This window comes from Ipomoea triloba, chromosome 12, assembly GCF_003576645.1.
Source record: "Ipomoea triloba cultivar NCNSP0323 chromosome 12, ASM357664v1".
NCBI lineage: Eukaryota > Viridiplantae > Streptophyta > Magnoliopsida > Solanales > Convolvulaceae > Ipomoea > Ipomoea triloba.
This window is the reverse complement of record NC_044927.1, coordinates 23375153-23402768: the sequence shown is the minus strand read 5'-3', so window position 1 is coordinate 23402768 and position 27616 is coordinate 23375153. Positions and strand designations below refer to the sequence as shown.

Genomic DNA, 27616 nt, shown 5'->3' with positions numbered 1-27616 from the left:
GGCAGAGACTTTTCGGCTGACTTGGATAGGAAACGGCTAAGCGCTGCTAGTCGACCAGTCAGTCGCTGAACATCCTTGACCGATCGGGGGGGTTGCATCTCCATTATCGCTCTGACCTTCTCGGGATTTGGCTCAATCCCCCGCCCCGTCATCATGAACCCCAAGAATTTTCCCGTCTGAACAGCAAAGGTACACTTACTTGGGTTCAGACGCAAGTTGAAAGTTTCCATCACCTTGAACGCCCGGGCAAGATCGGTAGGATGAGTTTCTTTTAATCGACTCTTGATGAGCATGTCATCCACATATGCTTCCATAGTTGATCCGAGCAAACCTTTAAACAATTTGTTCACCATCCGTTGGTATGTGGCTCCAGAGTTCCGCAAACCAAACGCCATTACCACGTAGCAAAACACTCCGTCCGGAGTGATGAAAGCAGTCTTCTCTTCATCTTCCTTGCTCATGAAGATTTGATGGTATCCTTTGAAGGCGTCCATGAAACTCAACAGCTCACACCCAGCCGTTTCATCAACCATCTGGTCAGGATTTGGTAGGGGATATGGATCCTTCGGGCAAGCTTTGTTCAAATCAGTGTAGTCAACACACATTCTCCATGTTGGCGGTTTAGGCGCGAGGACTACATTGGCTAACCACTCCGGGTAGAGGACCTCTCGGATGTGCCCTACCGACAAGAGGGTGGCGGTCTCCTTTTTCACGAATTCTCTCCTTTCGCTTGACAGGTGCCTTTTCTTTTGCTTGACTGGTTTCGAACCTGGTTGAATTGATAAGCGGTGGCAAATGACAGACCGATCAACCCCGGGCATGTCTTCCGGTCCCCAAGCAAAAACGTCTTTGTACTCCTGCAACACTCCGATGATGTCCTCACGTAGGTCTGCAGGGAGTCCCCGACCGATTTTAACCACCCTTTCTGGTCGGTCGGAGTCAAGTACTATCTCTTCCAATTCTGAGGCAGGTTGCGGTTTTTCCCTCTCTTCTCCGCGATCTACCTGCTGGGATATGGTGTGAATCCTGCCTTCCTCCCGGTCCGACTGTTTGACTGCTCGCACGTAGCACTGTCGAGCAGCACGTTGGTCTCCTCGAACCACTCCAACCCCATTGGGTGTATGAAACTTCATGCACAAGTGGTTCATGGATATAATAGCAGCTGCGCGAGTGATACCTGGTCGCCCAAGTATGGCGTTGTGAACACACTTCAATTTCACTACCACAAAGTCCATGGTAGTCTTCAATATGTTTGGTTGGCTGCCCAACTCCACATTCAAGCTGATGACTCCCTCTGCTTCTATGGAGTCACCGGTGAAACCCGACAACGGGGTCCGAATGGGGGTTAACTGATCGGTGGACAGACCCAATTGAGCAAAGACATCAAAATATAAGATGTTCACCGAGCTCCCCGTGTCAACCAGCACCCGCTGGACATCCGTTCCGTTGACATCTAGCGTGATGACGAGTGGATCATTTTGGGCTTCCCCATGGAATGGTAGATCATCGTCAGTGAAAAGTATTGGTTCTGTACGCTTTCTCTTCTCTCGAGGTTCCGAATGAATCGTCCCAACGTATAAGTTTCTCGCCCATTGCTTCCTTTGTCGTGAAGAGTCGCCTCCTTCAGGGCCCCCGTAGATGACGTGGATCACTGGTTTCTTTCCGACCGCCTTCTCATCAGCTAACCTGGGTGGGACGAATGCCTCGTCGTGCCTTTCGGGATTCCTTTTCATCACATTCCTTTCCGTTTTTCTTTGATTTCTATCCTCCTTCATCACAAATTGCCTCAACTCTCCCTTCTGAATGAGTTGTTCAATGAGCATGCGCAAGGCCATGCACTCCGAAGTATTGTGTCCCTTGACTCTGTGGAAAGCACAATACTTTCTCTTGTCCTCCCCCTCGGGTATCGGCTCCGGTGGGTGGATCAAATTGCATTGCTCGGCAAACTGCAAGACTTCCACCAGGGGTCTGTTCAACGGAGTGAAACGTGGTACATCTTCTGGTCGATTGTATTGTTTGACGTGTCTGAACGGTGGTTTATTTTTCCTTTGATCGTGGCCTCTGTCCCGATTGGCCGGCTGCTCGTCGCGTCTCTTTGCCATGTTAGCTTCGGTGGCATCTGCATGATGCTTGGCTCTGGTGATGGCCTCCTCATAAGTTCGGGGGGGATTAACTATGAGGTCGTAGTAGAGCGTCCCGGAACAAAGTGATGCAAGGAAAGCTTGGATTGCCACCCGGTCCTCCATCGGTTCAACCTCATCAACCTCACGTTCCCATCTAAATAGGAAAGTAGACAACGGTTCTCCCACAGCTTGGTTTACCTTGTTCAGGCAAGTGTAAGATTTCTTTCTCGATTTACTTGCAGCGAAACGCTTTACAAACTTATCGGCCAACTGACCAAAATTTCTGATCGACCCCTGCTCCAAACCCTTGAACCATTCGGCCGCCTTACCGACTAAGGTAGCGAAGAAAGCTCTACAAATGACCGCATCGCTTACTCCCAACATCAACATGTTGCCATAGTACATGTCGACATGCTCTTGCGGGTCGTACCTTCCGGAATAAGTGTGAGCCAGCGGGATTTGGAGGTCCTGCGGATAGTGGGCACTCATGATGTCGTCCGTAAAGGGGGTAGCAACCAGCGAGCATGATGGTTCTTTTCCCGCGCCGACTCTCTCGCGAAGCTCTTGTTGTAAACGATCTATTCTTTCCTGCATCCTGGCCATTTGGAGTCGGGGACTATCCTCCTCATCGAGTTGCCTCTCTTCCCTAACCGGTTGATCGCCTACTCGATTGGTCTGCCGATCACTCACCCGACCGACAGGTCGGGCCCTTCTGTCAGCTAAATGGGCGTCCCCATGTTGTGCACTCCCAGTGCTGCTTTCCTCTACAGTCATTTGGGGTCTTTGTCTCGCGTGTTCATTGTTATTCTGGGGCCCCAACCGAGATCTAACGCTATTCCGGATGCGATCAAAAGCGCTCCTACGTTGAATGGGGTCATACCGACGTCCCTCTCGATTGGACCTCCGTGTGCGATCCGTAGATTGGACTTCCTCCAAGTTACGATCTTGAGGTTGGGGGTGCGACTGTTGCCTCTGGGAAGGTCGGGGCGCTTGTTGTTCCACGGCAGGGATTTGAGGAATTGCAAGCATTTGGGGAGTGGGTGATACAACATAGTATCCGGGAGTTCCCGGCCACGGTTGGTACACCGGAGTCAATCCTTGTTGTGGAGTCCCTTGCAACGGGTTCCCCCCAAGTGCACCTGGTGGTGGAGTCAGCATTTGGCCAGTTGGGGGCAACATGGCATATGTCACTGGAATTTGAAAGCTCGTTTGCCTTGCATGTCCGCCTGCATTCGGGTTGACCGGTTGGGTAGGTCGTGCATCTTGCCTCTGGTTGGATGTCAACTCGTTCATTAGGCTCCTGGATCGTTCCAACTGGCGACGTAGATCATCTTCAGGGAGTGTTTCAATTACATTGTCAGGCTGAGGTCCGACCAACCGAGTCGGGCTCCCCCTACGCGCATGAGTTTGGCTCAAACTTTTCCTACTGTTCGTCATTTTAAGATGGATAATAGTGTGAAGAAAGAAAAGATAAAGGGATAGAACAGAGTTACTCGTTCAGTCCCCACGGACGGCGCCAATGATAGCGTAAATGTAAACGGGGTCTACGATTACGCTACGGATACGTGCGTTACGTGTGGTGAAGGATGCCGCTCGGCCGGTCAATCGGTCGCTCTACCGGTTGACGACTGAGCGGTAAGAAGCTATATAGCTTTACGGGTGACGAATAGTAACAAGGAGAGAGCAAGAGAGACGAATGAGCAAATCACGAGTGTATTAGTGTAGTACTGATGAGTTATCCTCCTTCCAGTGAGGGGAATGACCCCTCTTTATACAAAGTGGATTCACTATGCACATGGTGTCTGATATGCAAGTGGAGGGCATATGGGGTGTCACTCCGCAAAATGCGCATCGGTTTGCTCGAAGTGGTTGAGTTGCTCGAGGTGATGAAAACACGGATCCCCTGTTCCCGAAAAGTTGTCGGTCGTCACATCAAGCAACTGTCGCGCTCGTGAGCCTCCAATCCACAAGGTGTGTTGCTTCCGATCATGCGGCCCGGACCGGGTGACCGTCGACGGACCGGTTGGGTGACCGTTGACGGACAGGTTGGGTGACCGACGGACAGGTGATTTACGGACTGACTAGTACATGTGCATATTTACCCATCATATACATTATTTGTGTACCGAAAATATATTAATTGAGTAGTGAACATATATTATTTTGTATATTAATATTCACTCAATGTATAAATAATGTACATTTAATATATTAAAAATGTAATTTTATTTATGATCCACACAATAATTTGCCTAATAAGATGGGTTGGATTGAGATTTGGTGATCCGAGTGAGTGAGTGGAGCGTAAATGGGCTGGACTATAGGTTGGGGCTGCCATATTTTTATAGGTCCATAACGACGTCGTTGTGTTGGTTGAAGCCCAATAGAATTTTAACCCGACTGAGCATTTGAGCTTGAGCTGGCGGTTCACCATTTCCTCTGCTCGGTGTTCCATGCTCCAGCTAAGAGAAAAGAGAGAGGAAGATTGCATTTGCAATTGCATATACATGTAAGACGTATGTGATCGGACATGCGCGTGCGCGGCATCTGCTCGGAGAGGGAGAATGGCGCCCCTGCTGTTGTACTTGACGTGGATGCTGTACGGCGTGGCAGGGACGGTGCTGGCGGTGATGGCATTGCTGGTGGCGTTCCAAGATAGGTTTGTCTATGAGCCGGTGTTGCCTGGCGTCCCCAAGTCCTATCACATTACGCCTGCTCGCCTCCGCCTCCTCTACGAAGACGTCTGGCTCAGATCTTCCGACGGCGTCCACCTCCATGCCTGGTTCATCAAGTTTTTTCCTCACCGCCGAGGTCTCTTCTCTCTGTCTCTATCTATCATTGATTATGTGTCCTCAATTTTAGTTTTCATGATGTTTCAACTCGAATTGTGCCGGAGAATTGGTGAATTATGGCTTGAGTTTACTATAGGTGTTAGGAATTGATGTTTCATTGCTGTTGTTGTTGCTTTTTGAAGTTGATACTCAACTTTAGATGTTAATTTGACCTAACCGTAGTCTTACATTGAGAATGTCTATAGATTTTTCTCTTTTTACTTGGAAATATTTGGAGTGTTCATGAGCTACTGAGCTTGGTTAGGTATGAGTCCTTCTTCAAGGTTCAATGGCGAAGATCATGCTTAGTTGGACAATGGAGATATAGAATTTGGGTGGGATAGTGGTTTTGGAATTATTATCCTAGTTGATACTCTGTAATTTTAAATCATGTGGTATGTGGAGGTGATAGTGCAACAATTTGGAAGACTGGAAGTAAACATAATTTTCTGACAATATGATCCATTCAGAATATGTTTTGAAGAAAACAACATGGTGAAAGCTAATTATCCCTATAGTTACACCTCTAAGTGTATATTATTATGAATAGAAATGCTTGTCAATCGTTGAGCTGCTCAATTCTAAAATATGGTGATGAGGACTACTGTTATGCGCTGCAATTTCCAGGATGAGACTACACTATGAATGTTGCATTTAGATCCATCATTCCCCAAAGCTGTGAAAAATGATAAACATTTCATGTGCTTCTAAAATTATCATTCACACATGCCATTATGCCATGATAACATAATGACCTGGGTAAGCAAACTGCTTATGGGAGGCTTCCTTGTTGCTTGATATTTGATCTGTGTAACTAATATAAAAATGCACCATAACTTCAACTTGTAGATAGTGAATTATTTGCTGTTAATTCCCCATGTTGCTCATTGTGTTTGCTGGTGGTTGACAGGCCCAACCGTGCTCTTTTTTCAGGAAAATGCAGGAAGTATCCTTTTGTTAATCTGCCTCTTTGTGCTAATATTTTTCTATCATGTTTCTTCCCAAGTTTTCATTACAACTTAAATTTGGTTTAGCTGTAACTAGTTGACTGCAGATATTGCCCACCGTCTTGAAATGATTCGCAAATTGTTACGAAAGTTGCACTGTAATGTTTTTATGCTTTCATACCGAGGGTGTGTTGATTGCCTTTATCAACTGTTGTCTTTTTCTTAGCATGTTGTTATGTTATTAACTTGTTTCTTTTCTGGTACACAGCTATGGTGCCAGTGATGGATACCCTTCTCAGCATGGAATTACAAAGGATGCTCAAGTATTGATTGCTACCACAATTTTCATGCCATACAGAGTTCAACTATACCTTTCAGGTTGAGTTCTAAGAGATTATGTTTTCTTTTTGAATAGGCAGCAATAGATCATCTGATTCAGAGGACAGATATTGACACGTCTAGAATAGTAGTTTTTGGAAGATCACTAGGAGGAGCAGTTGGTGCTGTACTTGCCAAAAATAATCCTGATAAGGTATCTAATATGCTTGTGATTATTTTAGTTATAATCAGATTCTTCCTAACTGATGGTGGCACTTCTTACCCCATTTCCTGTTCTTATTGCTTTATATAATGCATTTGGCAATTGTCTAATATTAATACAAATTAGTGTCATCTATTATTTTGCTAAGCCAAGGATGAATGCCCTTGTCTAGTTTGTTTCCAATTTTTTGTTTTGTGCGTGCATCATATACTGTTATTTCCTTCTTGTTTGCATTTCTAATTACAGATATATTCTAGGCAGTTTCTAATTAATCTTATTGTTTTTAAAGTATATATTGATTCAATTCTATCTTTGACCCTACAGTATTGTGGGATTTTTGTAATTGCAGGTCTCAGCACTGATTTTGGAGAATACTTTTACCTCTATCCTTGACATGGCCGGAATTCTTGTGCCCTTCTTGAAGTGGTTTATTGGAGGAAGTGATTCAAAGGGACTCAAACTTCTTAATTTTCTGGTTAGATCTCCATGGAATACCATTGATGTTGTTGGCCAGGTGAGGCCACAAGTTCATGAAGTTATTTTGCTAATGTTTTGACTATTAATGAGTAAATCTAAATGCAGTAACTTGAAAGAGGCATCTCCAACGTGTTTGCTAATAAAAAAAAAATCATTTTTTTGGCATGGCCTTTTTAAATGTTGGAAGTGACTAATAGTTGTGCACCAATTCCGGACATTATTATTCAAATGGAAGCAGATGAGGTAGCTATTCCATTACAAGCCAAGATTTCTTTTCTTATCTATCAACATTTCGTTGATACTCTTCCATTCAATTATTATCATTCACTGGACTTGTGATTTTGATAGCTTCTCCAATATCATAAATTTTGTAATTTTGTGAAACAACTGTGTTAGTGATTATTGTAATTTTCTCATGGGTTTGTTTCTTAAGTTCATGATTCTTTTTTATCCATAGAAGTTTTCCAATATTACTCTGGTTTTTCACATACTTTGCTTCCGCCTAACTGGCGGGTGGTTGTTATTCTCCACCCGCCAGGCCTTTCAACCCCTCAATTTCAACACTTAAGTTCATGATTCTTTTTTATCCATAGAAGTTTTCCAATATTACTCTGTTTAACCTTTACTGTCTTCAATCTGTTACTTTTATGCCTGAAAACCTTGCAATACTTATCGCCTGAGGCATTTAATTGCAGATCAAACAACCAATCCTTTTCCTCTCTGGTTTACAAGATGAATTGGTTCCCCCATCCCACATGGAGATGCTATATGCCAGGGCAGCTGCATGCAATAGGCAATGCTTATTTGTGAAGTTTCCGACCGGAATGCACATGGATACATGGTTGGCTGGTGGTGATAAATATTGGAGAACAATTCAGCAGTTTATGGAACAAACTGTTTCGGATAAGAAGGATGATGAACTACAAGGGGAAGAGTACCACAAGAGCAACGGTAAGTCTTAGATATTGAATCTTCCTCTGATATATTGCTGCAAGCGGCATTATCTATCTTCCTTTCCTGCTTGATGGTGCTATTATATAGGTCATGCATATACATATATAGTGCATTAAGTTGTGGGACATCAAAGCTATTCCCAAGTGAAATTTCTCAGGGTGCAAGATGATTTATCTTATTGCAAGGGAAATGGGGTCAATGTTGCAGAAGGTGCCAGGCGCAGGGGGGGCACCTAGTGCCTAGGTGGCTGAGTAATTATTAATAAAAAAAAAAAGAGGCAGTGGGCTGTGAGTTGTTAGACTATTATAATCCTCCAAAGTAGTCAACTACATATGTTATATTGTTAATTGAGTACCTGGCTGGAGGAATATGTAAGAGGAACTAAGCAGGCAACGACGTACAGGCGAGGGAATGAAAGAAAAAAACCACTCAACTGAGTTGGGCGCCGATACGGCTGAGTTAGGCTCCAAGTTGGGCACCGACTCGGCTGAGTTAGGCGCCAAGGGCGCCTAGTAAGCCGGCCGACTAAAAGCTGCCTAGGGCTGAAATTCCTTCGGCTTACGGGTGCCTAGGCTGATTTTTACAACACTGAATGGGGTAGGTGTTGACATGTTGTATAAAGCCTTTGGCCTCGCAAGGAAGGGTTAGCCCTTTAAAACTTGTTCTCAGATTTAGAAGCACTGTAAGACGATAGCATATACTGGTACAGTTTTCTTGTCTGGAGAGTGCAATTAATTTCACTGATATAGAGAATGCAGTGTAGTGGTGCACTATATCTATGAGATTCTGATACTATTGTTTTGAAAGATCAGGATACATCTCATACTTTTAGAAACGTTAAAGTGGGAGAGTGTTCTAAAAATCTAAATTAAAATATTTTAAGAAAATCTTAAGAAAAGTAATTATTCATGCCCATGGGTTAGAAAGTTCAATTATGGATCCAACAACATGTCAACATTGCACGGAAACTTCCCTGAAATTACTAGTTTCAACACTCTACAATTCTGTAGTCTTCTGAATTCTGATATTAAATTCTTTGATAAATTGTCATTGCCATTGTATCTTGAAGGTGTCTTGTATTGTCATTTTTAGTTTTGTTAATTTTGAAACATATACATTGTCTGTGTTTCATAAAGCTTATAACCCAGAAAATGCTTGGTGCCTTTATATTTACACTCACAAACTTGTCACTCCCTAATGTGGCAAGTTTTAATTGGTTTGTTTTTTCTTTTTTTATTTCTTATCTTAACCAATTAAAACTGCCATATCAGGGAGTTACAAGTTTGTGAATGATAAATGTAGTGACAGTGTGACACTAAGCGTGGTCCTAATTTATATGGAGCAGCGAAGATTTATAATCATAAACTTTGCCAAATGTTACCACTATACAATGACTCAAGTTCATTTCTTTTGATATATTGCAGTGATGAAATGTTGTTCTGTGTGATTGCGACCACGGACCACGGAGCTCTCAACTTTTTTTGCCCCGGAAACATTCAGTGCAAATTTCCAGTGGCGGCAAGATGTGGATTGTCCAATGTTAAAATATATGATACCATTTCCATATCTTTCTTAATTTACTGTTATAGTTATACAATATACATGTAATGATAGATAGCATAGGGGAATTCAGTCTGAACATCAACATCCCTCTCATTTTTAGCCTAAAATAGAAAGCATTGGTGAGATCCAGTCGCCTGTGTTGAATTGAATGTATCTTAAGCCATCAATATGGCTTAACAGTATATTCATGAACCATAATTTTGGAATTAATTGAATATTTATAATGTTTCCAATTGTAGTTATCTATTATCAATTTAAAATTTATTTTAAAATATAATCTTTTTTTTTTAATTACAAAAATTAAATTATGCGGAGTAACGAGAAATTTTAGTACTCCTGTTGTCCTATTTTGTGTGTTTGATAGCGATAGGTAAGATGCGACGGTAAAAACTTATCCATTTCATCATAAAAAAACGGCTAGACTGTAGACTGCATATTATATATTGTCGGGTCAATAAAATTTATCATTAAACTAAAAATTTTTATTAAAAAAAAAAAAAACATATTCGTAGGTTTCTCTATTCTGAATTGTGTCTGAAATATCCATTCTGCCCATCCCTAGTCCGTATCCTGCCCTTGGCTAAACCCCCCATTTAAGTCAGTAGATTTACGATCATGCCCCCGTCTCTTCCAATTTTATCACTACTTTACATTATTATTATTATTTTTTTTTTTTTTTACATTATTATATATATAGACGGAGGAGTATTTATTTTTATAAATTATAATAAATTTATATAAATATTCCTTCCGCGACGGAAAAGCTCTCAGTTTCTCTCTCACTGCTCTCTTCAGAGGAATGGACGGAGGCGGACAGTATAATCCTCGAACTGTAGAGGAGGTGTTTAAGGATTACAAGGGCCGCCGTGCTGGAATGATCAAAGCCCTCACTACCGGTATATATATTTGTATATGTGGATATATGTGCATAAACTTGCACCTCTGTGTGTATCTATGTATATTTTTAGCTAATATACCTCACAGTAGCAATTCGTACTGTGTGTATTCCTTCATTCCGTTGGTTTTTTTGCTTTTTTGTTTTGTTTTTTTGAGTTCTTAGGGGGTTTCGAATCTAGCGCATTTTAATAATTTATTGTCTAATTTTGACTAATTCTTTTGCAGATGTGGATGATTTTTATCAGCAGTGTGACCCGGGTGAGTGAGTTGCTGAGTTAGGGATCTTCGTTGTTGTTACGGTTCGCATTAATGCATTTAGGTTTACGTGTGCATTTACAAGTGAATTTCTGTGTTTTGTTTTTTTTTGGGTGAGTCGTGTTGACTTCTGAAAGAATTGTTCTTGCACTTGACTTGGGTGAAATTTATTTTGGTCTTGTGAATTGGTCTGCTTTAAATTTGTGGTAGTAATTTGTTTTTTTTTTTCTGTTTCTGGAAAGGCATGGGCTGTAAATATGTGTTATTTAATTTCTTTGTTTTCTCAAAATTCGGAATGATGACAAGTGAATAGTAGTGTTCTTTGGGAATATAAATGTATATAATTGTGTATTGGATGGTTAAAGCTTTTTCGTTCACAGGCTTTCAAGTTTGCTCGGTCTTAGCTATATTTTACCTTTTGGGCTGATTGCTGATTTGCTGTGTTTAAATAGGAGAGTGCTCCAAATCTTGGTTGCTGTTTTTTTTTTTTTTTTTTTTCTGCAAGTGCGAAACCTGTCTTTGAACAGCTTTAAATGCATTAATAGCATGCAAGGACATGTTTTTACTGGAGAATGATTTATGTTTTCAATGATTTTGGTGTGGCTACTGGTTGTCTATTTGTGATGCGAGGTGAAAAATAATGGGCAGTTGTCAGTATCGAGTTGAATGGTTGTCTATATGTGATGCGAGGTGAACAATGGACAGTTGCCAGTAACAAGCTGTTTTGCATGTTTTGGTTGTCAATGTGTTGCGACTTTTGAGCTGTAGTAATGTAGTAATGTACAGTTGGCAGAAAGTTAATTAAAAGTAATGCCTAATCTTAGAATTTCAATTGTTGTTCTACGTGTTCCCTGTTGTGTGCTTTTCATCTTTACATCGCATTTCATGCAATAGATCTTCTTTTGATTTCTTTATGATGGATTGATACATATATTACTGTTATCAGCTACAGGCATTAGACTGGAGTATATATCTGTTCTATAACCTAGTTAAGAATGATTATTGAGGTCCTCTAGAGAGTTTTGTGATGAAGAGACTTGACCCAATGGAACATTTTTGCTTGTGATTTTTATGTGCCTTTTTGTTTTCTTGACTTGCATATTGACTATTGAGTTCAACAAGATTTCTCTCTTTTTGTTTAGGTCATTTTCCAATTCTCTTATTTCCTTACTATGTCACATTGGTTACTTCCTTTTTGGTATGCTTATTTCTACACCAATATATTGCAAACACAATCAGAGCTCTTGATCTTCCGGACTTGATTTTCACTACTGTTAAAAAAAGTGTATATACTTGAGGGGATCACATATAGAGTGCAAAAGATTGAGTTAATATTGTCACGTTTAGGCTACCACTTCCCAGTGGTGATGATTGCAATTCACATCCTTGCTTTATTGTTTGGTATGTCCCAATTGTTGTATTTCCTCCCAATACTACTTCTTTGTACACCTATGAAGCAGCTTTATCTTATTCTTGGTTTCTTTTTGTGATTTTTTGGGTATGCATACACTAAAGTTCTAAAATCAATAATTTCTTTCTGAACTTCTTTTTTTGATAGTGGTGAACTGCCAGTGGCAGACACCAACTTTTTAAGCGCAAAAGCGAGGCGAGCGACACCTTGTCGCTCCGCTTGAGCAAGGCGCAGCTGTGTGAAAAAGCGTGCGCCTGAGCGTGCTTTTCTGGCGAGGCGACGAAGCGGCGAAAGTGAGGCTTTACATGCAGAGTGCAAGTCAACGGTGAAAAAAACAAAAACAAAATTCTAACCTAACCCTAAGTCGCGATAAAAACCTCAGACCTCCGTTCTCTGCTCACCCTCTCTGTCTCTCACTGCTTTCTGCCAATCTGCCTTGACCATCATCGTTGCCGCTTGGCCGCTTCGCCGCCACCTACTCCCTAAGAGCCGAACTCAGAATCCCGAGGAAAATCGCAGATGCTTTTCACTCTGGTGTTTTTCCCCCTTTCTCTTCTTAAGACTTGCGTCGTTGAAGACTTGAAGAAGACTGGTCCGAGATTAAAATGTTAAACAGGAATAGAGTTAGAGACTTGGTTGGACACTTGGCGGTAATTGTTTACACTTCACAGTACACGTTTTGTTTTGTTTTTGTTTTTTGTTTTTTTGTATTAAATTAAGTTTTGAAATTGCTATAATTAAAATCTTAAATTTCAATTTACATTTAATTCAATTAAGATTTATGCGTTTATTATTGAATTATTGATTATTGATTGTTGAATATGTGATATTTTGATGACTAAATGGCTTGAATGACATTACTTTGATGACTAAACTTTGTATTATTATGACATTGTGACTTTAGGAGTTTCTATTTATGTTATTTTGCATTACTATTTGAGTATTTTGAGTATATATTAGTTTTTTTTAATAAGTGTTGCTTTATGTGAAAAAGTGACGCTTCGCTTTGCGCTTTCGCTTTAAAGCTAAGCCCGGGCTCATAGCTTTGGTGCGCCTTTTCGCTTTAAAAAGTTTGGGGAGACATCATTCTAGGCCATTTGAACCATTAAGTTTTTGTTCTTGCAAGTTTTCCTCTGCGCAGAGAGAGAGAGAGAGAGAGTGAGTGAGAGTGAGGAGTCTAGCATTTATTGTTTGGAAAAAATCATTTCTAATGTTACTGTTGAAACTTGTGACAACTCTGCAGAGAAAGAAAACCTGTGCCTTTATGGATTTCCTAATGAACAGTGGGAAGTTAATTTGCCTGCTGAAGAGGTGCCTCCTGAGCTTCCAGAGCCAGCATTAGGTATTAACTTTGCCAGAGATGGGATGCAAGACAAGGACTGGTTGGCTCTTGTTGCTGTCCACAGTGACGCATGGCTACTTTCAGTTGCTTTCTATTTTGGTGCCAGATTCGGTTTTGACAAATCTGAGAGGTAAACTCTGTTCAAATCCTGACTCTTAATAAGTTTTTATCATGATGTAATTGTCCTTTTTATGCTTTATTTTTGTTGATGAGCATGAAGGTTAGACTTGGCGTGTAGTAGCCAAGTGCTCACTCATTGACCACTAGGGCATGGGTTCAAACCCTGAAAGAAGCCTCGGTGAAATAACAGATGAGGTTGCATACATCATTCTTCTCCAAACCCTGCACAATGCAGTATGCACTGAGCCTGTTCTTATTGTTTCATTGGTTTTTTTTATATATGCTTGACTATACAAGTTGTAAGATCTCTGTGGCCAGCTTTGTTCCCCCTTGAATTCATTGATAACTTGGTATAAGGTTGCGGCATGAACTACTCTGCTCTGTCACTGTTAAAAATGGCCCTTATCTGATACAAAAATTTGTATGTCAAGATGAAAACGGTTCTAAGAGATGTATGACAAAACTGTGCATAAAGGAGAAAAACAATTGCTCGGTTAATGGATTGGTTGCAAGAAGAGTTAGCTTAAGTGCGTAAGGTTTTATGGATTATGTATTTTTTTTTAATGCAGGAAACGTCTCTTCTGTCTGATAAATGAACTTCCGACACTTTTTGAAGTTGTAACTGGAGCTGCCAAAAAGCAAGTCAAGGACAAATCATCAGTCACCAACAATAGCAGCAGCAAATTGAAGTCAAACTCTAAAGTGGTAGACTTATTATTACCTTCTCTTACCCAAAACAAAAAATATGTTTTCTGCTACTTGTGCTCGCTAATGAACAATGACATTGAAGAAACATTTTGTTCTTTGCATGTTCTGCTAGACAGTCTTGATATTAGAATGGTGCTAATTTGAATTTGAATCTCAGGGTAAATACTCTAAGGTTCAACCGAAGGATGAGGAGGATGGATTTGAAGAAGAGGAGGAGGAAGAGGATGAGCACGGGGATACCTTGTGCGGGGCATGTGGCGAGAACTATGGTACAGATGAATTCTGGATTTGCTGTGACATATGCGAGAGGTGGTTCCATGGCAAGTGCGTGAAGATCACACCCGCTAGGGCTGAGCACATAAAGCAGTACAAATGCCCGTCGTGCAGTAACAAGAGGGCTCGGCCCTGATGCTCAGCTCAACGCGCTGGGTTTAACTTATTGTATTTGCCTCCTCGCGTTGAGCTCAGCTAAAAATCACATTGTCCATCTCTCGCCATATCAATCAGCTAGGCATGTGTATTGAATTGAAGTTTCTGGCCTTTTGGTCTTGTTTTTATCAGGAAGGGATAATTTGCTATGTAGTAGCTTTGAAACTTGGACATAGTGTTCCCTTTAGTCTTGTAAGGATATGCATGTTTCTGTGATTAATGATTTAACTTGAAACGCCTCATATTGCAATTATGGTATCACAATCATTATGTCTCCATTCTAATCTTCTTTCTTTTTTATTATATGCTCTGTTTGCAACCATTAGATGACCCACAAGGGTGAACCACTAACCTCCATTTTAGTATGCTAAATATTTTTTTTTTGATAGAAGAGGAGGGGGTGAACCCCAGAAGCAAAACTATGAGGAATCTATCCTCAGGTAACGAGGCACACGTCTAGAAAAAGTAGCCCCCGAATGATCCTCATAAAGAATGTCTCTCAGGTTACTTGGAACCTCGGCATATTGGTGAAACCCAGGTGCGTGGGAGAGAGCCAACTTTGCCAGCGAGTCCGCCAAGCGATTCTGTTCCCTAAAGATATGAATGAAAACAACATCCTCAAAACCATTTGCTTCAACGTGGCATCGGCGTATGAGATTATCAATATTGCCTCGACCACGAATCCTGGAAAGCAGGAGATCAATAACCCGTTGGGAGTCACATTCGACCACAAGTTTTTGGACCCCAAGCCTTGACGCCAACTGCAAACCATGAAGAACCCCCCAAGCCTCGGCCACCTCAGGAGAGCAGCAGCCGAGTTTACAGACATAGCCCCTACTCCAGTCCCCATTATGATCCCTTAAAACACCCCCACAACCGGCAAGATTGACTACCGAAGAGCGGCTTCCGTCAGAGTTCAATTTCACCCAGCCTGTTGGTGGGGGTTTCCAAGAAACTGAAACCTCAACAATGTTCATGCGCTGCAAATCCAAACTCTGGCGCGAAGCAAAAGCCCCCGAGATCTCCTTGTCTTGTCGAGCGATCCATAGTAGTTTCTGGACTATCGGCATATCACAGCCCCGGAATATAGCGTCGTTGCGCCACTTCCAAATCCACCAAAGCCGAATCGCGAATTTGGGTGGCCAATTAGAATTGAACCCAAATGAGGCGTCACCGGTGATATTCACTTTCAACCAATCTTCCCAGCTCAAGCAGGCAAGTGAGGCATTCGTCGCGGGACTCAACGCAGCTCTCCAAATTCCCTTCGCTTTGGGACAACGACGAAACAAGTGGTCCATGTCCTCGTGAAACCCTGCACAAAAACCACAAGAAACATCAGTTGTAAGGTGTCGGCGTGCCCTTTCAACATTCGTCAAAATGCGACCATGCACAACTAGCCAAATGAAAAAACAAACGCGGCTGGGCACATTGAGCTCCCATATACGCATCCAGTCAGCTGTAGACCCTTGCTGAACCGAAGGATAAATAGCCTCATACGCCGACGCAATCGAGAATTCCCCATCGTCTTCGAGGCACCATCCAAACCCGTCCTCCGCATCAGGGTCCAGTGTCACGGCGTAAGCTGCCAGTTTCTGCAAAATATCCAGAGGTAGCAGATCTCGGAGGAGGTCCCATTTCCACCCTGTGCCTTCCCCCCAATAGTCCTCAACTTTGGCGTAAAGGACCGGTAGACTAAGCGGGGTGTTCAATAACTGATGAAGCGGATAAGGCACAATCCATTTATCCAACCAAAACCGCGTAATTTTCCCATTACGGACTGATCGAACCATACCCGCTTCTAGGAAAGGAGTGGCGGCAGTTATGCCCCTCCAAGCAGTGGAGACAGACGTAGAGCGACCATTCTTATATTTGCACATTAAAATTTGAGCCCAAAGAGAGTTGTGTTCATGGTTCAAACGCCACCCTAATTTTACCATGTATGCAAGATTTAGCTCTTGAAGCCTACGAATACCAAGACCACCACACCGCTTCGGTCTGGCAACCGTATCCCATTTGACAAGGTGCTGGTGGTGAGTGGAATTCTCCGTAGTGATATTGCCCCAAATGAAACGGCGCATTTGTTGTTCTATCGACTGGCAGATGCCCTTAGGGAGCACCGTAGTTTGCATGGAATACGACGGGATTGCATTTAACACAGAGTTCGCCAGAGTGACTCTTCCCGCTATAGAAAGAGTTTTTGCTCGCCACCCATCTAGCCGCTGATGAACTCTATCCAAAAGAGCAGTATAGGATTTGCAAGTGACACGCCCGTGAATAGAGGGTACCCCAAGATACCGACCAAGATTGTCAGTTCTTTCGATGCCGAGCTTAGTCGAAACTTCCATGGCTAGAGTAGAATCCGTATTCTTAGAAAAAAAGATCTGAGACTTGGCATAACTGATTGTCTGTCCCGAAGCAGCACAGAAGCGGGAAAGACAATCACGAATAATCTCGTCTTGCACGATCGAGACTTCAGCAAACAAAACCACATCATCAGCAAAGCAGAGATGTGATAGCGCTGGGCAATCAGGAGCTAACTGGATTCCTTTCCACTCCCCCAAGTGCACACGATGTACGATCATCTGGCTAAGTTTTTCGAGGGCAAGAACGAAAATAGCTGGAGACATAGGATCGCCTTGGCGGACACCCCTCTGAGGGCAGAATTGCGGTAACCTCTCGCCGTTCCAGTTCACTGATAACCGTGGAGACCGAATACAATTCATAATAATCCTTATCCATGAGTGGCTGAATCCGACATCCGTTAGTATGGACTCAATAAAGTCCCAAGAGAGCCGGTCATAAGCTTTTTCAAAGTCGAGCTTAATTGCCATGAAACAGGACATACCGCGCTTAATACGCATAGTATGCATCACCTCTTGGTATACCAACACATTGTCTGAGATTTGGCGCCCATGAACGAAAGAACTCTGGTAAGGAGCGACCAGTTTCGGGAGGATACGTTTCAGTCTGTTCGTTATAGTCTTGGTTATCACTTTGTAGCTCACGTTGCACAGACTAATAGGGCAGAATTGTTTAATAGTCTCCGGGGACCCAACCTTTGGTATAAGGGCAATGATGGTGTCGTTGACACCATCCAACAACGCCCCTGTATCAATAGCATTCTTAACAAAACCATATAGACTGTCGCCAACCGAATCCCACGTTTGCTGATAGAAAGCTGCATGTAAGCCGTTTGGACCCGGAGCTTTCCACGGGGCCATATCGAACAGGGCACTCCGCACTTCCTCCTTTGTGATGCCCATGTTAAAAGACCTCCAGCCATCCTGTGGAACACTTGGAAAGGCCCCTTCCAAGGTATCGGTGAAACCGGCTTCAGAGCCAGCAGAATACAAAGAAGTGTAGTAGTGAGTGACATGTTCTTTGAGAGAAAAAGTGTCCGAAATCCAGTCGCCATTGACATCCTTCAGACTGAGTATCATATTACGAGACTTTCGGATTGTCGCAGCCGTATGATAGTATTTCGTGTTTCGATCTCCTGAAATGATCCATTCCTCACGAGAACGCTGATACCACAAAAGCTCTTCTTGAGTGAGAATTTCCTGGTATTCTGCAATGAGAGCCTTCTCCAACTTCACAAGGCCTCCGTGGTGGTGTTGAGAAAGCCTGCGTTGCACTCCTCCTAATCGTGCCATGATCACCCGCTTGCGACGATTAATGTTGCCAAAAACATCTGTATTCCAAGAAGATAGGGCAGCCGTTACTTGTCTAATATTTTCCGTAAACGAGTGATTTTGGTGCCACGAACGCATCACCACCTCCGCCCAGCGCCGATCGGTTAACCAGGCTGCTTGGAACCGAAAAGGAACCTCAGTTCGAGGCAAACTCCGAGCATCGGTCTGAACAAGAAGGGGGGAGTGATCCGACGACAGTCTAGGAAGGTGCATAACTGTTGCATCGGGAAAACTATGGCGCCATGAGGTATTACAGAGAGCCCGATCTAATCTGGCCCCTTTAACATATCCCCACTGGTCAGTTCTTACCCAGGTGAGTTTTGGACCACTGAAGCCCATGTCAATAAGCCCCTCGTCACTAATCCACCCAGCAAACTCCGAGCTTCGTTGAACCGAGAAAGCCGAATAATTTGAAGTTTCGTCTTGTGAGATAACCGAGTTGAAATCACCCGCCACTAACAGCGGGCCTTGAATCCCTCTCTTACCCATCGCAAGTTCAGCCCACAGCCTGCGGCGGAGATGGTGTGTGGGACTTCCATAAACAATCGCACAATACCAACAAGCTTGAGGAAACTCCCTAACCTACAGAAGAATAAATTGAGGATGAGTGAAAAGGACCTCAACGTGAATGCCCGCATTCCAGAAAACCCAAATACCCCCACTAAAACCCACCGCCTCTACCCGAACCCAGTCAGAGAACCCCATCCGATTACAAATAGCATCAGCATGGGATCCCGAGACTTTCGGTTCGACAAGGCTGAGGAGAGCGGGCTTATGGGTTTGGAGCAAGTTTTTAAGGACGCGGTGGAAGTCACGACCACACGCGCCTTGACAATTCCAAACTATGCACTTCATGGAAAACCAAGCAAAGGGAAGGAAAACACAAAAACAGAGAAAGAAAAACACAAAAAGCAAAACTCAAGCAGAGGCCGAGGGAACAGCCTCCGCCCTGTGAGTATCCCTGTTGTCATTTTCAATTTCCATGACCACATCCCCTTCGTGATCCAAATCATCTGGCGGATCCCCGTGATGTTCATGTGAATGGTGGTCATCGCCCGGCGAAACTGCGGAGCTGGTTTCCCCTGTATGAACTCGAGTCGTCTCGATCACTGTCCCCCCATTCTCGCCTCTAACGACGACATGTTCGTCCTCTTCTGCAGCTCTTCAAGGTACCGAACGTGTAGAATTCTTGTCCCCACTAGGAGTCTGCGCATTGATTAGCCTCGAAGGCGCCGCGGGTTCATTGGCAATTTGTTTCTCGTTGACAACAACATTTGCGCGACGTGGTCATCCACTCATTGCCAAAGCAGTCGGTCCAGTACGCGGCACCGTTTCCCTATCCGCCAGCGGCGGAGAGGACCGAGAAGAGGACGGGAGATCAGGACTCTGCTCCTGTACTTGGGTTTCTACATCGTTAGCGGACTCCAGTAGCTCATAACGCGAACCAGTCGCGGTAGGCATTGTTAGCAACGCAACCGAGTTACTCCTTTGGGTTTGACGATCCCCCTGCCTCCCTTGCCCCGCAGGTCTCTCCACCGGACGGCGATCCTTGCGCGAGACTATCATCCAGGAGCCATAAGGAGAGCCACCTCTGTTCGACATAGAAATCTGCGAGCGCCCACCAGAGTTAGAAGCCGCAACACCACCCTGATCCGTTTCCACTTCCACTGGAGGTTGCACAGTAGTCGAGTTCGGGGATGGAGGCGATGGGCAAGTTTCCTTCCGATGGCCATAAATCCCACATGCAAAGCAAACAAGATGCATACCCTCATAAGCCACCTGCCACACTTTATCTTCTAAAGTAAATCTTGAGATCAGAGGTTTGGTGAGATCAATTTCAATACACACTCGGGCAAACTTTCCCCGCGAAACCAGACTTGTGGTATGGTCGACTCTAACTGTACGTCCAAGTTTGTTCCCAATCTTGCGCATAGTGAGAAGATTGTAATACTCAACCGGTAGATTTGGAAATCTGACCCACACCAAAACCTTCTCTGTCGTGTCCGCCATGTCAAAATTCGGCACCCATTGTTTGACAATAAGGTAATGGTCAAGCACCATCCACGGACCCTCGAACATAGCAAATTCGAGGTCCTCCACCGATCCAAACTTCACTAGGTAGTAATCATTCTCAAGGGCAATGAGTTCAATCCGGCATTTCGGTTTCCACATCGTATTCAATCTCCTGAGCAAGTAGGCATACCCCACTCTTCTGCCCATAACCTTAATGATCAACGACTTCCTCCATGGTTCCCTGATCCTAGCCTTCTCTTGGGCCGAAAGGCGGATAACAGGGCAAGTCGGATCGTCATCCGCATCCACAAACTCGTCGCCCTCACCCTCTTCACCCTCGACCAGACCATCAGGATCGCTAGCATTAGCAATCAAAAAAGGAGCAGTATTGGATCCAGAACCGACCACTGTCTCCAAATATGAACGATTTTGGGCAACCGCCGCAGGAACCGGCAAACCCTGGTCCGAAGTAGGCGTTGATCGGTCCCCTTCCGAAACAGTCTGAGGCTCGATTTCCCCCACCGCATGTGTCCCAGACGATGCAGAGTGAGATCCGGAGGCGAGCTCAACTGGAGTATCAGATGTGGAATCAACATCTACTACCATGGCAGCCTCTGGGGGATCCGATGGACCTCCAGCCAACTCAATCCCTGGATTCGCCACAGCAGCATCCGTGATATCCATCGCATGTGAACAAGGATCAACAACATCAACCTTCGATTTCTTGGTGCTACGCTCCAGAAGATCTTGATCTTCCGCAGAGCGTTGGGAGGAGAGAATTTTACTGTTGTCAGCCATTATCCCGTATTTGTATTTTACAATTTAGTATGCTAAATATTCATTTTTAGTGAATTGAAGATTCATTATTTGAAAGTTTATTTTAGTGTACTAAAGATTCAATTTTAGAATATCAGAAAACGACCGTTATTTTAAAAATAATAAAAAATTGTATTTTTTGTCCTTAATTTATATGATAATTGTAGAATTCGTCTCTAATTGTTGATTGTGTTCACTTTTCGTTCCTAAGTTATCATTGCACTTTTCGTCATTTTATTAACTTTCCGTGCTTACTTTTCTTCCTTTAAGTTATATTAACGTTTTCTTAGTAATATGTAGTTTAGGGATAAAAAGTGCAATTTAAACATTTATCTGTACTCCACCTTCCAATATAATTTGTCTTGCAATATGAACCATGGCATGATCCACAATTCCACATATACATTAAAATTAAATATTTAATATACTAAAAATGAACATTTATCAACATTTCACCTTCATATTAGCATTTCACCTTCCAATATGAACCATGACATGATCCACAGTATAATTTTCCTTGCAATATGAACCATGGCATGATCCAGAATAAAATTTGCCATCTGCTAGGTAGTTTGTACTTTGTAGTATCCAATTTGACAACAAATTTGCTTTTGGAGAATTTTTTTTGGGAAGATTTTTAATAATGCAATCAAATATAGCAAGTATTGACATTAAAGTTACATAATAATAAACAGCAGAAATACATTTCTTCTTGCCATGAAAAAAAATATATATAAAACACACACAAAATGCATGTGAAAGGCCAACAAAATAATGACCAAAAACTGTCCTATGATAGAAAGAACAAACACCTTATCCTTCTTGCTTTCCAACGAAAAAGGCCTACTCCTGAGCAGTTGCCTTCATTCTTGCAAATTTATTATACCTTTGAAGCTGGCACACTGGACCTAGCTTTCCCATAAATTATTCAACCTGAAATGCTACCTCAATCTGATGGTTTCATTTGGGAAAATGACGTTTGGATTCCGAATATGAGGGTTCAAAGCCGCCAGCTCCTTCCATTTAGCCCCTGTTCCATGAACGCGAGAGGAGATACTCCAAAGAGTTTCGCCGGGCTGCACTGTGGTTGTAGCGGGATCTGAAGGTGGCAATGTTGCTTTATTACCGGGTTTTGACTTCATAAGCGGGTGCTTATTCTTCTTCCCCATTCCATTGGCAAGCAACCAACGAGACCCAGACTGTTGCTGAGTTTTGGAGCCCCATAGTTTCTTCTTGCCTTGGTCGGTGTTCAGGCCTGCGACGTGCACTTCAGTTATTTTGTACCGAGGGACTTTTTCCTCTTCAGGTATCTTCTCTACTTTAAGCTCCTCGATTATTTCCTCCTTTTTCACGGGCTGAGAGTCATCATCTTCTTCATCGTTGTTGCTTCTTCTAATTTCAGAAACCGAACTGTATATCATAGGTTTAGGTGGCACAAATTCTCTCTCCACCTGAACCAAGGCAAGCATAGGTCTACCAACTGGCTCGTAGTCTCTTAAAGGGTCACGAAGCTGCACCATCAATGCAACCGTAAAGTTGTTGCCCAACAAACCACACTTCCTGCCCTTGCCACGTCTCTTATCTCTTGATCTTCCTCGTACCACCTCCATGGAAGTAGCATGGTGGGCAGCAAGTAGTTTTGAGGTACGTTCACTAATCTCATCATCCTCATAGATGTCGCCAGAGTCTAACTTCATCCATTCATCAAGTGATAGGGACAAGCCCATTAACCCATCTACATCGTCACCATTGTCTTTAATATCCAGCAAGTGCATCCCACCAGCTCCTTCTAGACCCATGGATCCACCAAAACTGACCATACCCTCAAAGGTTGACAATTCACCACCGGAATGTGGGCTTACGTTTGAAGGTGCTTCCTCGCTTGACATGCCGGACTGTATTCTTAACCCCTCAATTAAAAGGCCTTCAATTTTATCCATTGCCAAAGGAGCAACATCACCCAATGAAAGATATTCTGCATCCTGTTCATTGCCAATAGAGCTTGGCTCAAACTCAGAAGACCTTGATCCAGGCATATTCCCTCTAACTGCGTCTGGAAATCCTGACATATTTTGTCCAACCGTGAATTCCTCGTGCGATTTACTATTCCTGAAATATGCAGAAGTGTAATTTCGTAAGAAAATGAAGAGAAAAAAATGTCTATATCTGCAATAAAATGTTTCATATTCTACAAGAGAAATGGCTATTACTAGTGTTAAAACAAAAATAGCAAACCTCTCAGATCCCTCCAAGCTGGAGGATGCTTCCCAAGCAATTTGTTGCACCGTCTTTCCTGTTATATCCTCCAATGGCATTAACTTATTTGCCTGCATTGAGAGCTTTTCAATACCGATGGAGGTCAAATGCTGTAGTATGTCCATGACACCAGATCCCATCTCTGCTGGCACCACCACTGGCTTAGAGACCTGCATACTCAATTTCCCACCGCCTTTTGCATGCTTAAAAAGTGCAGGACTCATTGAGCGCAAGAGGCCTCCATCTTTGGTCTGAACAAAGGGACCTAAGCCTTCTCCAAGAGGAGGCAATATATCAAGATCCTCAGGAGGCACATTAATTGGACTGCCAAACCCACCTGAGCTTTTAGGAGGAGAATATTGAAATGCCCTTTCATTGAGACCCCATTCCCGCATCAAAGCTTCTGTCTCCAAGTCCTCCATCACAGCGGCCCTTGTTTTATTTCTTGCTTCCTCTATTTCTGTCTTAGGCAGCACCTCAGAAGACTGAGTGGCTGAGAAGAAACCAAAATCCTCAGAAATGTTCCCATAATCAGGTCCACTTGGAGCAGCACCAACAAATTCTGCATCATCTATATCTATCTCACAGTTAAATAAGGAACAACCAGTGGCAAGAGCATCCTTCTCAAATTGCCTCAATAGACGCTCTCTAGGGGAGTCTGGCTCACTTTCAGAACTAAAGCCAAACGGACTTTGCTCTATTCCAAGCATATTAAAAAAGTCACTAGCCACAGATTGAGTTACATCATCCATGCTGAGGGATTTCCCTTTCTTAACTGGTTTATAATCTGCTTGAACACCCAAGTAATTATCTTGATTTATAATTTCACTGTCATCTCGAGAACCTGATTCTTCATTTACCAAGTCTGAGACAGTGTCCAATGCAGAGTCCAATTCTTCCATAATTAATTCGTTGGTACATTTTTCCTTCTCTTCAAATTCTAAATCACATACCGGAAGTTCATCTTTGTTGCAACCAATTTCCTTGGGCAAGGTTTGGAGCTGGGGCTCCACTTCAGTGGAAACCTCAACATTGTCTGATACAAAGCAGCCCTCTACAGAATGATGCGCAGCATCCATGGTTTGAATTCCTGGTTTCTCTAGTTCCTTTGAGGACAATTCTAAACCTTGGTCCATGGCAGATAACTTGCTAATTTCACATTCATTTTCAGCATTTCCATTCGCAGTCACAGGCAACAGCTTTGAATCTGGTTTTAAACTCTCTGGAGCATTAGAGATAACATCAATCTCCAGTTTCTCATTAACTGAAGCATCTAACTTCTCTTCCTCAAGTTTCCGATAGAGCACATTCACTGACTCAGATAGTTCTGACATTGGCACTGGCAAAACCTCATGAAGTTCCTTTATGTCTTCTACAGACCAGCTTGAAGCAGAAGAACTTGCAGGAAGGCTTCCAGCACGCCTTGCTGTGGTTTGCTCAGACTCGGTGAATAAAGCCACACTTCCACTCGGACCACTCTTCCTCAAGTTCTGTAGTGCATGAACATCCTTGCTGGCAGGGAGCACTGTGGAATTGTTCCCAATTACATAATACCCAAAACTGACATTTATAGTCGCACCCTTCGCCTTCCCTGATAACCTGTAACTAGTAGTCCACCTGCCAGTGCTCTTCTCGTCTTCCAATTCCTCTAATGTAAGCGGAAGCAACCTGGTGAGATCCACCCGATGCTTGCCTAAGTCTATTTCAGGAGTACCACAAATTGAAACATACAACAAGAAATGCTTTGCCTCATATTTAGCAGAATGGTGCGGACCATTTCCACTACCATGAACAGAACACGAATAAGTCAACTGCTCTTCAAACTCTGCTACCCCTTGAACAACCCTAACTGCGCGAGTCGTCAACTCCCCATCCCGCCTCTTCCAATGCACTACAAGGCTAAGGTCATCAAACGACACTGGCAACCCTTCAACACAGTGGACGTGGAGCGAGAAACAACAATTGAAAGTTCGACTTTTAACATGAGTCAATGCCTTAAAGCCCTTCCAACTCCAAATTGACTTCTTACCGTCCTCTAGCAAATCCTTGTTAGCACCCTTAGCTTTCGATTTTGAGTCTGGTAAATGAGTTTTCCCAACAGACTTGGACCGACTGCTCACTGTAGACATTAATCTTCTCGGCTGGGCTTTATCAAGAGATAAAGCCTTACTGATAGATTCAATATCATTTAATAACTTCCCAGTTCCTGGATTTTGACCAATTTTCTTCCTAGATTCAAGTTTTGACGACATCCTCCAACTAAAACTACACAAAATTTACAAAACATTCAAATTACCTACTGCTCCAAATCACACATAAATCAGGATAACGTAATTCAAAAAGCAAATTTAAAATTCAAAAAAAGAAGAAGAAGAAGAAGAAGAAGCTAGAATTGGAAGGGTTTAACAGTGGAAAACTATTAGTTTTTAAGTTCAAAACAGAAACACATAATTAATTCATAGGTTTTATCGCAAACATATTACAGAGTAGTATAAGCAACAACAAAAAAATCTGTTTAAGGAAAAGAATCGTATTAAACACACACACACACATATAATGAATTGAAGGAAAACATACGAAGAAGAAGAATGAGCATACAATGAATACTTACATCAAAGCCGCTCTCTCTGAACGCTCTGCTTTGATTCTGTAATGTTTGATCTCTCTCCTCTCTCCTCTCTCCTCTCTCCTCTCTCTCCTCTCTCTCTCTATCGTTTGAGTTCAAAGTTTAAACTTTAAATCGAAAATGGACGAAACTCCAAGTTTCTTTTTTGCACGGTGGCCCCTCCATTTCTATGGAAATTATGTTTCGTACACTACATTTTGTGTAATTTGCGATTATTGCATACTGGAATCGCAGGTTTAATGAAGACAAAATATGTAATTTGTCTTTTCCATGGAAAAAGGTTTAACTTTTGGAAAAAGCTTATGGGCCTAAACCCCCACGTTTCACGTCCTTAATGCTTGCTTTTATACTTAATTAAATAATTCACAATTAACCTAATCCAATCTTTATTAGAGATGCCATCAAACCAAAATATAACAAAATTCTTGAATCCTTTACTTGTTAATTGACTGGACGGTATTGTGAATCCGTATATTTATTGGTAATAATATCAGTGAATTTATGAATAAACAAAGTATATATGGAATATAGTACTCCCTCTGTCCTATTTTACCTGTCTTACTTTCCTTTTTAGTGTGTCCCAAAATGTTGTCCTCTTTCCAAAATTAAATATCACCATCATTCTACTTTTCTCAATTTACCCTTATGACTTTTGCTTTTATTTTCAAAAGTGAAAAAGTTGGGGGCATAATTGGAAATCACATCACATTTACTTTAATTTCTTAAAAAGCGTGCAAAAAGCAAATGGGACATGCAATTTGGGACGGAGGGAGTATAATTTATGGTAATCATATTAGATGATACAAATAACGCTTTTAATCCTAAGTAGGATTATATGCAGGATTGTTTAGTAGCTTGGAATGGAAAGGAAGCAATCATTGTATATACATGTTGTTGAGCAAGATTATTGTTTGTTAAGCATTATGCTGTGCTAGCATGGCTGTGCTGGATCATATCATGTCCAGCTTGTAAACTGAAGCCAATAATGTCTTTTAGCTAGGCGCAGTATTAGAGCCTATTTATGTTTCATATTATTACATGGATTATGTTTTCAACTTTTTTTTTGGGTGATAGAGAAAAATTAATCGTCACTGTTTGAAAGTATTGATATAGCTAATTCAACCATATCAAATATTTAGTCTCATATATTTGTATTTTGTAATAACTATTGGATAATTGTTTGTCACGTACAATATATAGAGATTCAGTAGCTATTTTCCTCATGTCAGGTAAGGAGCTGACATCCTATACTGGTGATTTGATGTGGTTTTTCGCTCGATCCGTAACGATAAGATATGAATTGGCAGTGATGTGATAACATCCCCGATCACATGAGGTCGAGAGGTCCAAAGGTTCTATGTCATTTCGGGGTGGATACGACTGGTTAGGGTTCCCCATATGATTGTCGAGTACAATTCCTAGAACATTTGCGTATTTCCCTATCAAGTATATACTAGGTAAGCTTGTTCATAGGTAATAATTCGCAAACTACACAGGAACAATAAATCGCATCAAGATATTTTCAACTTCTTAATCACTCATGTCGTCGATTATGTCATGGCAATGGGTAAAGTGGGTGAGTGTTTAACTTTTATTGAATCTGAATGCATTCAAA

The 27616-nt window shown here is 42.4% G+C and overlaps 3 protein-coding genes across 4 annotated transcripts; 2 read left to right on the top strand and 1 right to left on the bottom strand.

The window, feature by feature from the left end:
* The first annotated feature begins 4579 nt into the window (after positions 1 to 4579).
* LOC115998704 (alpha/beta hydrolase domain-containing protein WAV2-like) lies at positions 4580 to 9674 on the top strand. 2 transcript variants are annotated; one of them, XM_031238339.1, is made up of 8 exons: positions 4580 to 4934; positions 5865 to 5900; positions 6009 to 6087; positions 6170 to 6224; positions 6317 to 6433; positions 6792 to 6956; positions 7615 to 7870; positions 9298 to 9674. In XM_031238339.1, exons 1-8 carry the CDS (start codon positions 4688 to 4690, stop codon positions 9318 to 9320), a joined length of 978 nt encoding a protein of 325 aa, XP_031094199.1. In that variant the 5' UTR covers positions 4580 to 4687; the 3' UTR covers positions 9321 to 9674. The 2 variants fall into 2 exon arrangements, with proteins under 2 accessions (XP_031094199.1, XP_031094201.1); XM_031238341.1 differs by having other exon boundaries at positions 6170 to 6279; positions 6372 to 6433.
* A 491-nt stretch (positions 9675 to 10165) lies between these two features.
* LOC115999254 (PHD finger protein ALFIN-LIKE 4-like) lies at positions 10166 to 14876 on the top strand. The gene is made up of 5 exons (XM_031239096.1): positions 10166 to 10332; positions 10559 to 10591; positions 13243 to 13471; positions 14031 to 14166; positions 14327 to 14876. The coding sequence occupies exons 1-5, from the start codon at positions 10236 to 10238 to the stop codon at positions 14576 to 14578; spliced, it is 747 nt and encodes a 248-aa protein (XP_031094956.1). The 5' UTR covers positions 10166 to 10235; the 3' UTR covers positions 14579 to 14876.
* A 6847-nt stretch (positions 14877 to 21723) lies between these two features.
* LOC115998970 (protein PLASTID MOVEMENT IMPAIRED 1-RELATED 1-like) lies at positions 21724 to 26085 on the bottom strand. Its single transcript, XM_031238652.1, has 3 exons — positions 25987 to 26085; positions 23355 to 25640; positions 21724 to 23228 (listed from the first exon to the last, which is right to left on the bottom strand). The coding sequence occupies exons 2-3, from the start codon at positions 25625 to 25627 to the stop codon at positions 22061 to 22063; spliced, it is 3441 nt and encodes a 1146-aa protein (XP_031094512.1). The 5' UTR covers positions 25628 to 25640; positions 25987 to 26085; the 3' UTR covers positions 21724 to 22060.
* Between the last annotated feature and the right edge of the window lie 1531 nt (positions 26086 to 27616).

Excerpts from the sequence above, each read along its gene's own strand:
- LOC115998704 (XM_031238339.1), top strand. The coding sequence starts at position 4,688 with ATGGCGCCCCTGCTGTTGTACTTGACGTGGATGCTGTACGGCGTGGCA. Across the intron at positions 5,901-6,008 it reads TTTTCAGGAAAATGCAGGAA|ATATTGCCCACCGTCTTGAA; the intron begins GTATCCTTTTGT and ends AGTTGACTGCAG. Across the intron at positions 7,871-9,297 it reads AGAGTACCACAAGAGCAACG|TGATGAAATGTTGTTCTGTG; the intron begins GTAAGTCTTAGA and ends GATATATTGCAG.
- LOC115999254 (XM_031239096.1), top strand. The coding sequence starts at position 10,236 with ATGGACGGAGGCGGACAGTATAATCCTCGAACTGTAGAGGAGGTGTTT. Across the intron at positions 10,592-13,242 it reads TTATCAGCAGTGTGACCCGG|AGAAAGAAAACCTGTGCCTT; the intron begins GTGAGTGAGTTG and ends ACAACTCTGCAG. Across the intron at positions 14,167-14,326 it reads TGAAGTCAAACTCTAAAGTG|GGTAAATACTCTAAGGTTCA; the intron begins GTAGACTTATTA and ends TTTGAATCTCAG.
- LOC115998970 (XM_031238652.1), bottom strand. The coding sequence starts at position 25,627 with ATGTCGTCAAAACTTGAATCTAGGAAGAAAATTGGTCAAAATCCAGGA. Across the intron at positions 23,229-23,354 it reads AGCTTGGAGGGATCTGAGAG|GAATAGTAAATCGCACGAGG; the intron begins GTTTGCTATTTT and ends TGCATATTTCAG.